Source organism: Canis lupus, chromosome 12 (genome assembly GCF_011100685.1).
Source record: "Canis lupus familiaris isolate Mischka breed German Shepherd chromosome 12, alternate assembly UU_Cfam_GSD_1.0, whole genome shotgun sequence".
In the NCBI taxonomy this organism is placed as follows: domain Eukaryota; kingdom Metazoa; phylum Chordata; class Mammalia; order Carnivora; family Canidae; genus Canis; species Canis lupus.
The window spans coordinates 65,601,862-65,615,318 of NC_049233.1; the positions used below are offsets into that span (position 1 = coordinate 65,601,862).

Sequence of the window (13,457 nt, forward strand, 5' to 3'; positions counted from 1 at the left end):
CCACTGAAGTGGGAGGACATGCTTTCTTTACTTGGTGGTTTAACCCTAGGTCACAACGGGTCCCCCCAAACCACCAGATGTTGTACAGATTCTAATTAGAGAACACATTCTGGCTGCAAAGGTCTGGCTACAACACAAGTTAGGCAGCAAGAAGTCATGCGTTTTCTGGTTTCTTATCATCTCTATCAGTCAGGCTAGGACACTGTGCCCTTCTCCCTTGGTTAAAGAGGATAAAGTATCCCAAGCCAAATTAAAGAGAAAGCATGGATCTGCTGACCAAGAAAAGGGTTATTATACCCTTGCTAAGTTTGCTTTAAAAAGTCACTCAGATGAACTAGGAAAAAAAATTCCTCTGCAAAATAGGAGGCACGGTATTGACTTATCTTAAAAAGGCCTTTTAAGAAGAATGACTTGAGATTATAAAGCATTTTTCAAACACACAAAGTGCTTCATAACAACTCAGTAAGCTTTAAGGAATGCTTTCTTTTAGTACGTCACTTTTTTTGTTGTATAAAAGAAAATACCCCAATTCAAAGGGTGGTAGCATATTTGATATCACCACTGTTTAAGAGGAATGGAGTTACAGGAATGAGAAGTATATAATTAGTAAATAATCCCTCTCAACAGTGAGTTAAAGTAGGACAGCCATAAAGGGGGAAAAAAGAAGCCGGAGGCAACACAATCAGTGCATATCAGAAATGCTTTTTTATTTTTATCTGAAAACAACTTAAATTTTTAGACAAATGATTTTAGTATATAAATTTGATTTGTTTTTATACAGAATATAAAGATTTCCCTCATTGATCTTCCACGTGAAGGGTATTACAAGCCTGAAGGGAGATACTTTCTGCACACAAGTGTGTATCTTACACATAGGGTACTGGAAACCAATGGTGTAGTGCTTCTACACATAAATTAGGTCAAGTGACATCACATATTAAAAAGGAGCAAGAGAAATGTTCTAGTTAATCAGATTCAAGAAGCAAACAGGACACAAAAACTGCAGATAAGACCAAGTCAGTAACTTTAGTTAGGACACTGCAGATTATACTGGAGTAATAGGTCTGCGAGGCTATAGTGTGTACCACATTAAAACAGCAAGGAAGAGCTATTCATAGAGAAAGGGTGGATGAGGGATTTTCACTAAAGCAAATTAACTTCTTGTCAACTGCCAAAACAAAACAAAACAAAACTGAGCATATGAATGTTAGTATACTGAAGGCGTGTTATACCAGTTTCTGTGCAGCATGCTAAAAGTTAGTTAGAACTTCTTCACTGGTGCATATGAATCATTAATAGTCATGGAAAGTTTTTTTTTTTTTTTTTTGGCGCCCTTCTCACCAAATTTCAGGCATGTCTTATTTTAGATGGTGTATAGCTTTTATCTATAATTTCGTCCTGTAAAAACATGTGAAGACAACGTTCATTCTGTGCCAGAGGATGACCAGCAACCCTAGGAATAAAAAACACAAACTTAGTCTAGTATTTTTCAAAATTGGGGCTGAGGGTCAAAACATATATTCTAAGGTTAAAAAGCATGTACAATTTAGTAATAGTTAAGTGTTATTCTGGACCACTCCTAAAGCTATGCTCTACCAACTAATGGTAGATTTCCCTTCCTTTGGTTCACAAGGGTCATTTAGACAACAATCACTAGCTTTGCACTGCTTCTGGAATACGTACCCAGTTAATGTCTTTATATATTTATTTGTATAGGCACAAGAAACCTAAATTAATATTAATGTTAAAAGTGAAACGTCATTAATTCTAAGAACCCATTTAAAGAAGGAAAAGATACAGGATCAGAATTAGAAATACACTGAAGTTCAATAAAACCTCAAAAAACTAAGAGACACATGTTTCCAGTTTTTATTTCTTCTTTTGGCTTGCTTTAAAGGTTTCCACTGCAGACTAACCGTAAGATGAAAATGGATAATGAGATTTCTATTTCTGAATTAAAAACACCTCAGCCAGCACTGCCTTCTCCAAAAGGAAAGCATGTTCATAGACAATGAAGGTCATGTGCTACAGCAGGTAACAAAAAGTTAAAGGCTTGTACAACTTTCCTTGTATAACCATTCACAGTTCTTCATTGCTTATTACTAGATTAAAATTGAAGTGTTGGTCAATACATAAGTTCACACAACCATATTCTCCAGCATTTGACTTTATTTGGTCAAAAAGATTTTTTTTTTAAAGATTTTTTTATTTATTCATGAGAGACACACACACACACAGAGAGAGAGAGGCAGAGACACAGGCAGAGGGAGAAGCAGGCTCCGTGCAGGGAGCCCGACGTGGGACTTGATCCCAAGTCTCCAGGATCACACTCTGGGCCAAAGGCAGATGCTCAAACACTGAGTCACCCAGGCGTCCCCTATTTGGTCAAATTTAAGGCCAATGCATAATTATAGTGACCTCTTTCCTGGCATAATTCTATTACTTTGGTTTTAAAAAATGGCTATAAATAATAATAATAATAATAATAATAATAATAATAATAAATAAAATGGCTATATTTCAAGAATAAAATTAAAAGCTAGAAATTTTGGTTTAAGAGTTTCTAAAGTAAAAAAAAGGTTTTCTTACATTGTGAAAAAAGATTCTGTTGTGAAAATTTTAAATGTGTACCTTCACACAAGACATGCTGATAATACTTCCATCTGCAATCAAACAAAATGATTGCAAGTGTACTGTAAGTTTTATTGTTCATGCTAGAACATACCTTAAATGAGAAAGAATCATAAGTAAAACTGTATTTTTAAAAATGCTGCATTTTTAAATATAATTTGCATATATTAACCAAGAAAAACAAATACAGAACTTAGGTCAATGCAAAGATACTCAAGTGTGTTAATATTTATCACATGATATTCAACTTGTTATATACTTTTACTTTATTAAATGATACAAAAAAGTTAGTCAGGAAATGGCCAAAAAGAAAAGCACTGTTCCTGTTTAGCTTAATACCTAAATTACCAGTATTCACCCCAAGTCATCTTGGATCACTATTCCACTTACACCTCGCGAGGTACAGAAAGCACTTACTTGTTAATAAATTGCTCCAGCCCTTGCTTCCTTTCTTCAATAAAATTGTCATCAAATATTCCATCATCTCCTCTAAAAGGAAGCTGACGCAAAAATGCTTTTCCAGGGAGAGGGGGAACTACAACCTAAAAAAAAAAAAAAAACACAGGAAAGAAAGTTCTTGAAGATGCTGACTAGGTTGTGAAAATTTATAGAGCACACAGAGCGTGAAGACAAAGTATATGTTCACTAGGATAGCCATTCCACTGTTAAACCAAATTAAATATAAAAGAAAATCAGTAACAAACATACTGAAAAAAGATTCAGTGTTTGGAGGCAAGAGAACCAAAATGCAGAACAGCCCATCAGACCACGGCTCCTCAAAAGCATGGCCCATAGCTTATCGTTTTTTCCTCAACTTTTCGAGGCACAGGTGTACAAAGAGAACATTCGAGCAATGCTGCAATAAAGGCTGCGATGCCTCTAGACAGTCTGGACACCACTTAGGGGAGACAATGCTTTTTTAGAATAGAAACTGCAGAGATAAAAATCAACCTTCAAAAAACCACAAAAAAAACCCAAAAATCAACCTTCAGTTATGTGAAGAAATGAAATATTAACCAATTCTTTCCAGCATGGGCAGGTAAGAATTCTGTGGTCTATTTCCTTTACCTCACACCATCTGCGTAGATTCCTACTTGTGTTTGAAGTGAGGATAAAATAATCAACAATTCTGTTACCACTCTTCCATTTTCTAGGCTAAGAAACATGTCAACTTTCTCCCAAATCCACTCCCTTCTCTCCCCCCAAGGATCATTTTCTTCCTACATAGGAATATCCTAATTTTACCTTTCAAACCCTAAAAGGGGAAGATAAAGTTGTCCTCCTGGGTTAACTTAAACTGATCTCTCTCTTCTACGAATTATCTGGAGCTCCAATATTGGAGTTAAATAGCACATAGCTAGCTATTTGTTTCACAAGTTAGGTTGGTTTCTCAACCATGGCACTATTAACATTTTAAGCCAGATTAATTCTTTGGGGGTGGGGTGGGGAGAGCTTTCTTGTGCACTATAGAATGTTTAATAGCATATCCAAGGCCTCTACCCACTAGACCAGGGAGCACTCAGTTAACACCCCTTTCTTGTTATAATAAAAACTATCTCCAGACATTGTCAAATGTCTCCTGGGGGACACAACTGGCCCTGGTGGAAAACCACCAATTTATCTTATAGATGCCTTCAAATAAAGACCCTGTCTCAGGCTTCCTATGGCTTTTTAAAGGAAGGCTGGGCACACAACAGAAGTTCGAATATCTGGTAAATGACTAACCACTTAGCTGGATCCATATCTTACACAAAACAAAAAAAGGTATAAACAAACAATTAGGCAAGAAGAAATATAAATAGTAAACACCAGTAATAAAATTATACATTTTCTAAAAGAGGTTAAACTTTAAGCCCCTGATACAGTTTCTATTCTAAAACAATGATCCAGCAGGGTGAAAAAGGGAAAGATCAACACAACTTAATTTAGAATAGCAAGGAATAAGAGCAAAAAACCCCCACAAAACCAAATGCCCAACAGAAACTTCCTAATTTCTTCCTAGATCTACTCTTCTCCCCAGATGACCGATTAAGACATCTAAAGATTTATCTCCATAGCATTCTTGAATCTCTCTTCCTATATTAGCATTTGAAGTTGACAGTTAAAACCTGCAGGGATATTACAATTGAAAAGTGGAGATCATGACCAGTAACTGAGCCCCAGTGGAATGGCTATCTGATGGGCAGGGGAAAACATCTGTAGCTATAAAGCTATTATTAAAAAAAGAAACTAGAACCAATGCACTCAACAAGTAACTACCATTAATTCAGGGCATAATTTAGTATGAAATTAAGATTACTATGTATTATCTGCAGAGATATATTCTTCCTAACATAATATTCAAAACAGCCACTTAAATGGTGAGGTTGTAGGTAACAGGATTAATAATCTACAAAAATCATGAGTGGTCTGTTTAGCAAAGATTCCAAAGATCCTTTTCAACATCAAATTATTTTTGCTTAAGCAGTCTGAAAAGATCTAGTTCGAGTTCTTACCATTCTAACAGTCATTAATCCAAAGATATGTGTATATGTGTGGAGTCATAAGTAGACAGGAAGATACTTAGGTCAGAATAATATAGAAAAACATACTTAAATAAAAGCTAAAAGATTTCACCATAATGACCAGTAAACATAATAATTACCACCTACTTTCTAGCCTCGTTTAACAGATTTTGGTTAAAAGTACTAATTTATAAACAAAAATAACTTGACTAATTGTTCTTAGCAATATTGTAATAAAAGTACAACGTTCACATAGGTTAAGCCCCTCACATATATTTTTTTAAGATTTATTTATTTATGATAGACATAGAGAGAAGAGAGAGAGAGAGAGAGAGAGGCAGAGACACAGGAGGAGGGAGAAGCAGGCTCCATGCTGAGAGCCCGACGCGGGACTCGATCCCGGGTCTCCAAGTTCGCGCCCTGGGCCAAAGGCAGGCGCTAAACCGCTGAGCCACCCGGGATCCCCGCCCCTCACATATTTAATATGCCTCAAAGGAAGCAATTAAGTGAAAATCTGTAGAATGGAAGATTTTTTGCAAATTACTATCTGAAAGGGACTTGTAAGAGTTTTTTATATATTCTAGATACAGCTCAATAATAAAAAGACAAAACACTCAACTAAACCGGCAAAGGGTCTAAAAAAAGGTATTTCTCCACAGAAGATAAAAAAAATGACCAATAAGTACATGAAAAGATGATCAGCATCACTAGCCCTCAGGGAGATGAAAATCAAAACCACGAGACTGCACCTTACATACTAAGGCAGCTGTAATAGTAGGGGCACTTGGGTGGCTCAGCCACTTAAGTGACTGACTCTTGATTTCGGCTCAGGTCATGATCTCAGGGTTGTGGGACTGAGCCCTGTGTGGGGCTCTGAGCTCTCAAGCCCTCAGCAGTGAGTCTGCTGGAGATTCTCTCTCCTTCTCCCTTCACCCCTCCCCCAATGCGTGCACTCTTTCTCTCCTAAATAAAAATAAATAAAACTTAAAAAAAAAGAAGACAGATAATAGTAAGTGTTGATGAGGATGTGGAGAAAAGAGTGGAACTCTCCTACATTGTTGGTGGGAATGTAAAAATGGTACAGCTGCCTTGGTAAAGTCTGGGAATTCTTTAAAGTTAAAGAGTTATCATAGAACCTAGCAAATTCACTCCTAGGTATATACTCAAGAGAAGTAAAAACATTATGTCCAAACAAAAACCTGTACACAAATGTTCACAGCAGGATTATTCACATAGTCTAAAAGTAGAATCAATCCAAATGTCTACCAACTGATGGATAAATAAAACAAATGAAATGTATACTCATACAACAGAATATTACTTGGCAATAAAAAGAAATTAATTAGGTGGGAAAAACCAAATTAATGCTGAAATGTTGAAAACACCTTCAGTGAAAGAAGCCAGAAACAAAAGACTACATATTCTATGCTCCTATTTATATGAAACGTCCAGAACAGACAAATCCATAGAGAAAGTCAATTAGTGGTTATATAGGGCTGGGTGAGGAGGGGTTGAGGGAGAAATTGGTAGTAACTACTAATCGGTATGGCATTTCTTTTATGGAGTGATTAAGATGTTCTAAAACTGACTGTAGAGATGGCTGTACAACTCTGTGAATATACTAAGAACCAATGAATTTTACTTCAAATGGGTGAACTGTATGGCATGTGAATTAATATGTCAATGAAGCTGTTATTTTTTCAAAAAGTGATGTATACATTCACCAAATGTTTTTTTTTATTTTTTTTTTATTTTTTTTAATTTTTTTATTTATTTATGATAGTCACACAGAGAGAGAGAGAGAGAGAGGCAGAGACATAGGCAGAAGGAGAAGCAGGCTCCATGCACCGGGAGCCCGACGTGGGATTCGATCCCGGGTCTCCAGGATCGCGCCCTGAGCCAAAGGCAGGCGCCAAACCGCTGCGCCACCCAGGGATCCCCCAAATGTTTATTAAACACTGCAGTGCACCATGTGCTACGTTAGTTAAGCAAAGCCCAAAACCTATAAACACACTTCTTCCCATAAATCAAAGACAAATACTGTACAATCTCACTTTTATGTGGAATCAAAAAAAAAAAAAAAGTCTAACTCACAGCAACAGATAGTAGCAGATTAGTTGTTGCCATGGGCTGGGGGATGGGGGAAATGGAGGATGCTGGTCAAAGTGTACAAACTTCCAGTTATAAAATAAGTTCTGGGGATCTAATGCAGAGGATGGTGACTACTGTTAACAATACTGTATTGTACACTTACATGTTGCTAAGATAGATCTTAAATGTTCTCACCACCAAAAAAAAAAAAAAAAAAAAAAAACAAAATTATGTGAGGTGATGGATATATTAGCTAAGTTTATTGTGGTCATTAATTCATAATATATACACATAACCAATCGTAATGTTGCATTCCTTAAACTTGCACAATGTTATCTGTTAACTGTATCTCAATAAAGCTGAGAAAAAAGGACACTTCTTCCCTGTGGTCATAAATAATGTTACCCAAAACTTTCCTAACTTGTACATTTAGATCTTCAAATCATCTATAATTTCTATACAGTGAGTTAAAAATTTTTATTCCTAAATAAACAGCCAAATGTTTCGACCCCATTTACTGGAAAAAAAAAATCATTTTCCTTACTGATTAACAATGTTATTTTTGTAATAAACTAAGTTTCCAATAAATATGCAAGTTGGCATTCTAAGTTCTATTACATTCTAAGTTCTATTACATTCTGCTAATCTAACTGCTTGTCCCTAAAGCAATACTAAACTGTTTTAATTACTACAGCCTTAGGAGAAACTCTGATGTCTGCAGGTGCTCAGTATATGCTGAATATAATTTAGGAGTCCTCTTGGTGTTTCCTTTGATTGTAAAGCTCATCTATAAATCTGCAAGTTTATTAAAAAAAAAAAACCCACTAAGATTTCTATCAGAATTTTGTGAATTTATAAATAAGCTAGAAGATAATGCTTTACTTTGATCACATCTACTGCTAAAATGTCACCTCTAAATGAGGCCTTCCTTTGACGACTCTATAAAAGAGTACGGTCCTGGCACTCCGTGGTTGCCTTGGTTTTGTTTTTGTTTTTTTTTCTTAACAGCATTATCACCATCTGACATACTATATAGCTTACTATTTTTTCTGTTTTCCCTTCACCACCATCCCAACTTCATCAACTGAATGTAAGGACCATGAAAGTGGGGACTATGTTCACAGCTCTAACTCACAGAACACACAGAATAAGCTCTCAAATATTTTATTTATTTATTTTTGCTCTCAAATATTTAAATAATGAATCTTTGAAAGTGAATATTTCAAACCAAGAATGTAGTCTATTTATTAAGTTTTGCTTTTGTCTTTCAGTATAGTTTTAAAGTTTTCTTTACATGGGTCTTATATTCCTAGTTTTACTCATAAATATTTTATACTTTGGTATTTTGGGGGGTAAAATTTTCCCCTTTACATTTTGATAGAATGCTATGATTTGTGTAATATATTGCTCTTGCATCCAGCCACAGGTATCTAGTTAAGGAAGTTTTCCTTCCATTTCAACTTAGCACACTTTACAAATGAACACAAGTTAGGCTCTACTTTAGGGCTTCTACATATTAACTTCTGATGTCCTCCAAACATAGGGCTAGAATAAGGAACATTAGAATGAGACTGCCTTGCTCTTATTATTTTTGCACCCCAAACCACTAAATTTTAAGACAAGATGACTCTTACCAAGGTATATAAGTGTTTTTTTTTCTTTTTGTAAGAGTGTTTTTATGTATCATCTATTAGACCATGGCCATCATTAAAACTAAGCTGAAGGGATCCCTGGGTGGTGCAGCAGTTTGGCGCCTGCCTTTGGCCCAGGGTGCGATCCTGGAGATCCGGATCGAATCCCACGTCAGGCTCCCGGTGCATGGAGCCTGCTTCTCCCTCTGCCTGTGTCTCTGCCTCTCTCTCTCTCACTGTGTGGCTATCATGAATAAATAAAAATTAAAAAAAAAATCAATTTAAAAAACAAAAAACAAAAAACTAAGCTGAAGAATATCAGCACGTATCACAGAGTAAAAGTAGTCCTGGTTTATGAAACTTCTGTTCTATGTACATGTGTGATGATGAAAAAATGCATTATGAGTCAATAAAATAAAAAAATTGCAAATATAATCATATGAGACATATTAAGGAAGAGAAACTTGGCAAGAAGTGTGTGTGGGTGGCAAGAGTGAATAGGAACATGAGGGAAAGGAAGGAAGTAATAGCAAAAGAGCTCTAAAAAGGAAGCATTATCCAAGTGTAAGTCAGCAAAAGCCTCAACTGGGCCATTAAAATAGATAATTCTTACCTTGCTCTCTCTTTCTAATTCACTTCGCAGCCATTCAAAATCACTGTATCTTCTTCTAACAGTAGATTCCTTCAGCTTGAAAATAGGCAGATTTGTCTGAAATTAAAAAAAAATCACTTCTAAGTTGAAGCATGGGACAGGGACTTCAAAAAAAGCGGGGGGTGAGGTGGGGAATCTGTCAAACTGATAATATGGCAAGCCTGGTTACCCTACAATAAGAAATAAGATAGAAAAATATCAAATACAATAAAATGTCATCTCATGACAAAATAAAACTTGGTATATTATTTACGCTGGAGTAAAATTTTTAGTTTTATTTTTTAAAAAGATTATTTATTCATGAGAGAGAGAGAGAGAGGTAGAGACATGGAAAGAGGGAGAAGCAGGCTCCATATGGAGAGCCTGATGCAGGACTCGATCCCAGGATCCCGGGATCATGACCTGAGCCAAAGACAGATGCTTAACCACTGATCCTCCCAGGCATCCTGGAGTACAACTTCTAAATGCACATCTGCAAACAGGCTTTAGGATGTCATTCTGCCTGAGGTCAGTTACATAAATATAGGCCATTTTTTTCTATTTCATTGAGCTGTAGAAATGCCAACTGAACAGGGGTGAGATAAAGCTAGCTCTGATTGCTAACCAGTTTAGATAGTACCTAAGCATATAATGCTCACAGGGAAAAACTAAGGGAAAGGAGACCTTAACAATCTTGAAATTAAGTACAAAATATCTCAATAAATATTTATTGAATATTGTACGAATAAAGGATTATGCTTAATGGTCTTCTAAAAGATGCCAGAAACTAGCAGGGAAAGTATGCAATGTCTGCACTGTTACTACTAGTAGGAAATCAGAAGTCCTACACATTAGGTCAGGCTCATAGATCCACAGCTTTATAGGCTGAGGGCAAGTTTAAGAATTGGAAACATAATGCCCAGGACTCTGAAGTTACACTGGAATGGAGACTGTTCTTTATAAGACTGCAAAGACCATTTATGTCAACTTCTAAACTTAAAGTAACAAGAAAGATTTCTATTATCTTTTACTGATCCCTATAAAATGAGAAAATATACCACCAAACCCAATTTAAAATGGTTGATAATTAAGGATATTAGCAGAAGCAGTATACCACCATGATTTCATTATCAAGAATAGAATTCGAAAAGCACATAACATGACAAAGTTTACAGGAGACAGAAATAATCTAACACAATGCCATACCATATGGAAAATGCTATTTAATACTATATACTCTTAGATCATATTTTGTCTTTAATTTGGTCTTTGCGCTTGCAGAACAGCAAACTGTTTTACAGCTGAAAAGAAAAAAGTTAAGCGTCACCAGAAGGGACATCATCCATCACATAAACTTCACTCCTAAGAAAATTTCAATCATTTGTTAAACCTAATGCCACTGGTAAGTAATTGTCATTCAGCAAAAGAAAAGCTTTTTTATTCAGGGCCTTAAACCCATTTTGTAGTAGGTCTCATTTTTTTCCAAAGTGTATTAACTTCTCCATGTTGTATACCTTATAGCTTGGAATCTTCTACAGATGCTATTGGGCATAACACTGGATAGGTTTCAAGCATGAAACCAAATCTCACAAGAGGTTTAAAAGCACTTGAATTTTCTTTCCCAGGTAACCACAACATTTGTTCATTGTATTAATGACTAAGAGCAAAATTGCACCTAACAAGACTCTTATTATACTAAAAGTCAAGCTTATATTTAGAGATGCTGGCTTGCTGTACAGAAGGGTATTCTCATTCCCCACAGGGAATAAAATTAGGTCCCCTAGGGAGCAGGATGATAATTCCCAGAAAGAAAGCACTGGATTATTTCTCTCTAATTTCACCCATTGGCTTTTTAACCAAGTTCACCCTTCCGCATTAAAATATTAAGTCTTTGTAAGTGTCTAAAGATAGAAAGGCTTTTATAGAATTGAGTGTTTTCTGCAGGTGAGATTTTACATTTTGAATTCCCTCCTCTCAAATTACTTTACAAAAGGGATTAGCTGCTCTCTTTATTCAATATGTTAAGATCAAGCTTGTGAAAAGAGTTCCCTTCGAATTTTCATACTTCTGGGTACGGAAGTCCATAAAGTTAATCTCTGAAACAACATATCAAGCTTACAGGTACAATGTTGAGGGAAGAGTGCCAATTCAGCTCATTTTACCTTCCATTTTCCCTTTTGAACTTTTGACACAATCATGACTCTATCTGATTCACTTTAATAGAAGGGGAGTGGGAAGGAGAAAAAGTCCATTCCTTTCTGTGATTAGCTAATAATTTGATAGATTATACAGCAAAAAAAAGGATCACAGTTAAAGAAAATTCTTTTATTTAATTTGCTCAGTTGGCTATGATTTCTCTTTACATGAGGATTGCTTTAAAGTTTTGATAAAGTCACACCCTTTAACTCTTAATATTACCTGCCCTTTACATTTGGAGTGGCCAAGTTTGCCAGTTAACTTCCTTCTGGTCAACACCACCATCTTTCAACTCAACTGGACCAAAATAAAAATGAAAACATGTGCAGGTGTTTTCTTTAAGCCATTGATTACAAACTATTGATCTGTCACTTTCAACTTATTTAACCCACATAACATGTTCCATTTTTGTTTTCTAAGTATTAGAGAAAAAATGATTACTTTTTTTTTTTTTTTTTTACTACCAGTTCAGGAGGATTCAACTATTTTTTTAACTAAAGATTTTATTTATTCATGAGAGACAGAGACAGAGAGAGGCAGAGACACAGGCAGAGGGAGAAGCAGGCTCCCTGCAAGAAGCCTGATATACTACTCGATCCCGGACCCTGGGATCATGCCCCTGAGCTGAAGGCAGATGCTCAACTGCTGAGCCACTCCACCCGGGTGTCCCAGGATTCAACTATTTTCAGTTTGGGAACATCTCTAAAAGGGCCAGTGCTAGGTAAGTTAGGGAATATAATGAGGACTGAGATGGAGCCTTTTGAAGCTTGTATTGGGGAGGTTGAAGGATAAGGGTATAAAAAGTTTAAATTTATGTAGTTAAAAAGTTGAAAGACCAAGAACAAATTGTAGACAAATATTTGCAACACAGAACAAAGGGATAATTTTATTAAAATGTAAAGAACAGGGACGCCCGGGTGGCTTAGCGGTTTCTCACTTGTCTTTGGCTATGGGCATGATCCTGGAGTCCTGGGATCAAGTCCCACATGGGGCTCCCTTCATGGATTCTGCTTCTCCCTCTGCCTCTCTGTCTCTCATGAATGAATGAATGAATGAATGAAAATAAATTAAAAATTGGCAGAACACGGAATAACTAATGGCAAGTAATGTTCAAACATCACTCACACAAGAAATGCCAGTCAAAAGAGTAAGATCCCATTTTCACTCATCAGACAGGCAGGTATTACATTTAAATACCTCGTGATGGTGAGGAGAGGACAGCAGTCAGCCAGCCAGTCACTTGAAAAAAATGCTGGGGCCTATGGGTGGCTCAGGCAGTTAAGCATCTGCCTTTAGCTCAGGTCATAATCTCAGGGTCCTGGGATCAAGTCCCACTTTGGGCTCACTGCTCAGCAGGGAGCCTGCTTCTCCCTCTCTCTCAAATAAATAAATAAAATCTTTAAAAAAAAAAGGAAAATATGTTGATGGTAGTAAAAACTGGTACAACCTGTAAGGAGAGCATTTTGGTGACATCTATCACTCTTTTAAATGCATGTATCTTAAAAATAAGATGAAAACCCAGAGTGAGGCAAACCATAAGAGAGTCTTTTTTTTTTTTTTTTTTTTAAGATTTTTTATTTATTCATGAGAGATAGAGAGGCAGAGACACAGGCAGAGGGAGAAGCAGGCTGCATGCAAGGAGCCTGATGTGGGACTTGATCCCAGGTTCCCAGGATCACACCCTGGGCTGCAGGCGGCGCTAAACCACTGCACCACCGGGGCTGCCCCCATAAGAGAGTCTTAATGCTAGGAAACAGGGTTGCTGCAGGGGAG

At 36.5% G+C, this 13,457-nt stretch overlaps 1 protein-coding gene across 1 annotated transcript in view; it reads right to left on the reverse strand.

Annotated features, from left to right (window-relative positions):
• Window positions 1-682: 682 nt before the first annotated feature.
• SNX3 (sorting nexin 3) overlaps window positions 683-13,457 on the reverse strand; it is a 42,455-nt gene continuing 29,680 nt past the window's right edge. The window contains exons 2-4 of the mRNA XM_038554879.1: window positions 9,471-9,566; window positions 3,049-3,173; window positions 683-1,453 (exon numbers count right to left, since the gene is read on the reverse strand). Coding sequence (XP_038410807.1) covers window positions 1,348-1,453; window positions 3,049-3,173; window positions 9,471-9,566 — 327 coding nt within the window. The 3' untranslated portion in view covers window positions 683-1,347. The remainder of the gene's footprint in view (window positions 1,454-3,048; window positions 3,174-9,470; window positions 9,567-13,457) is intronic.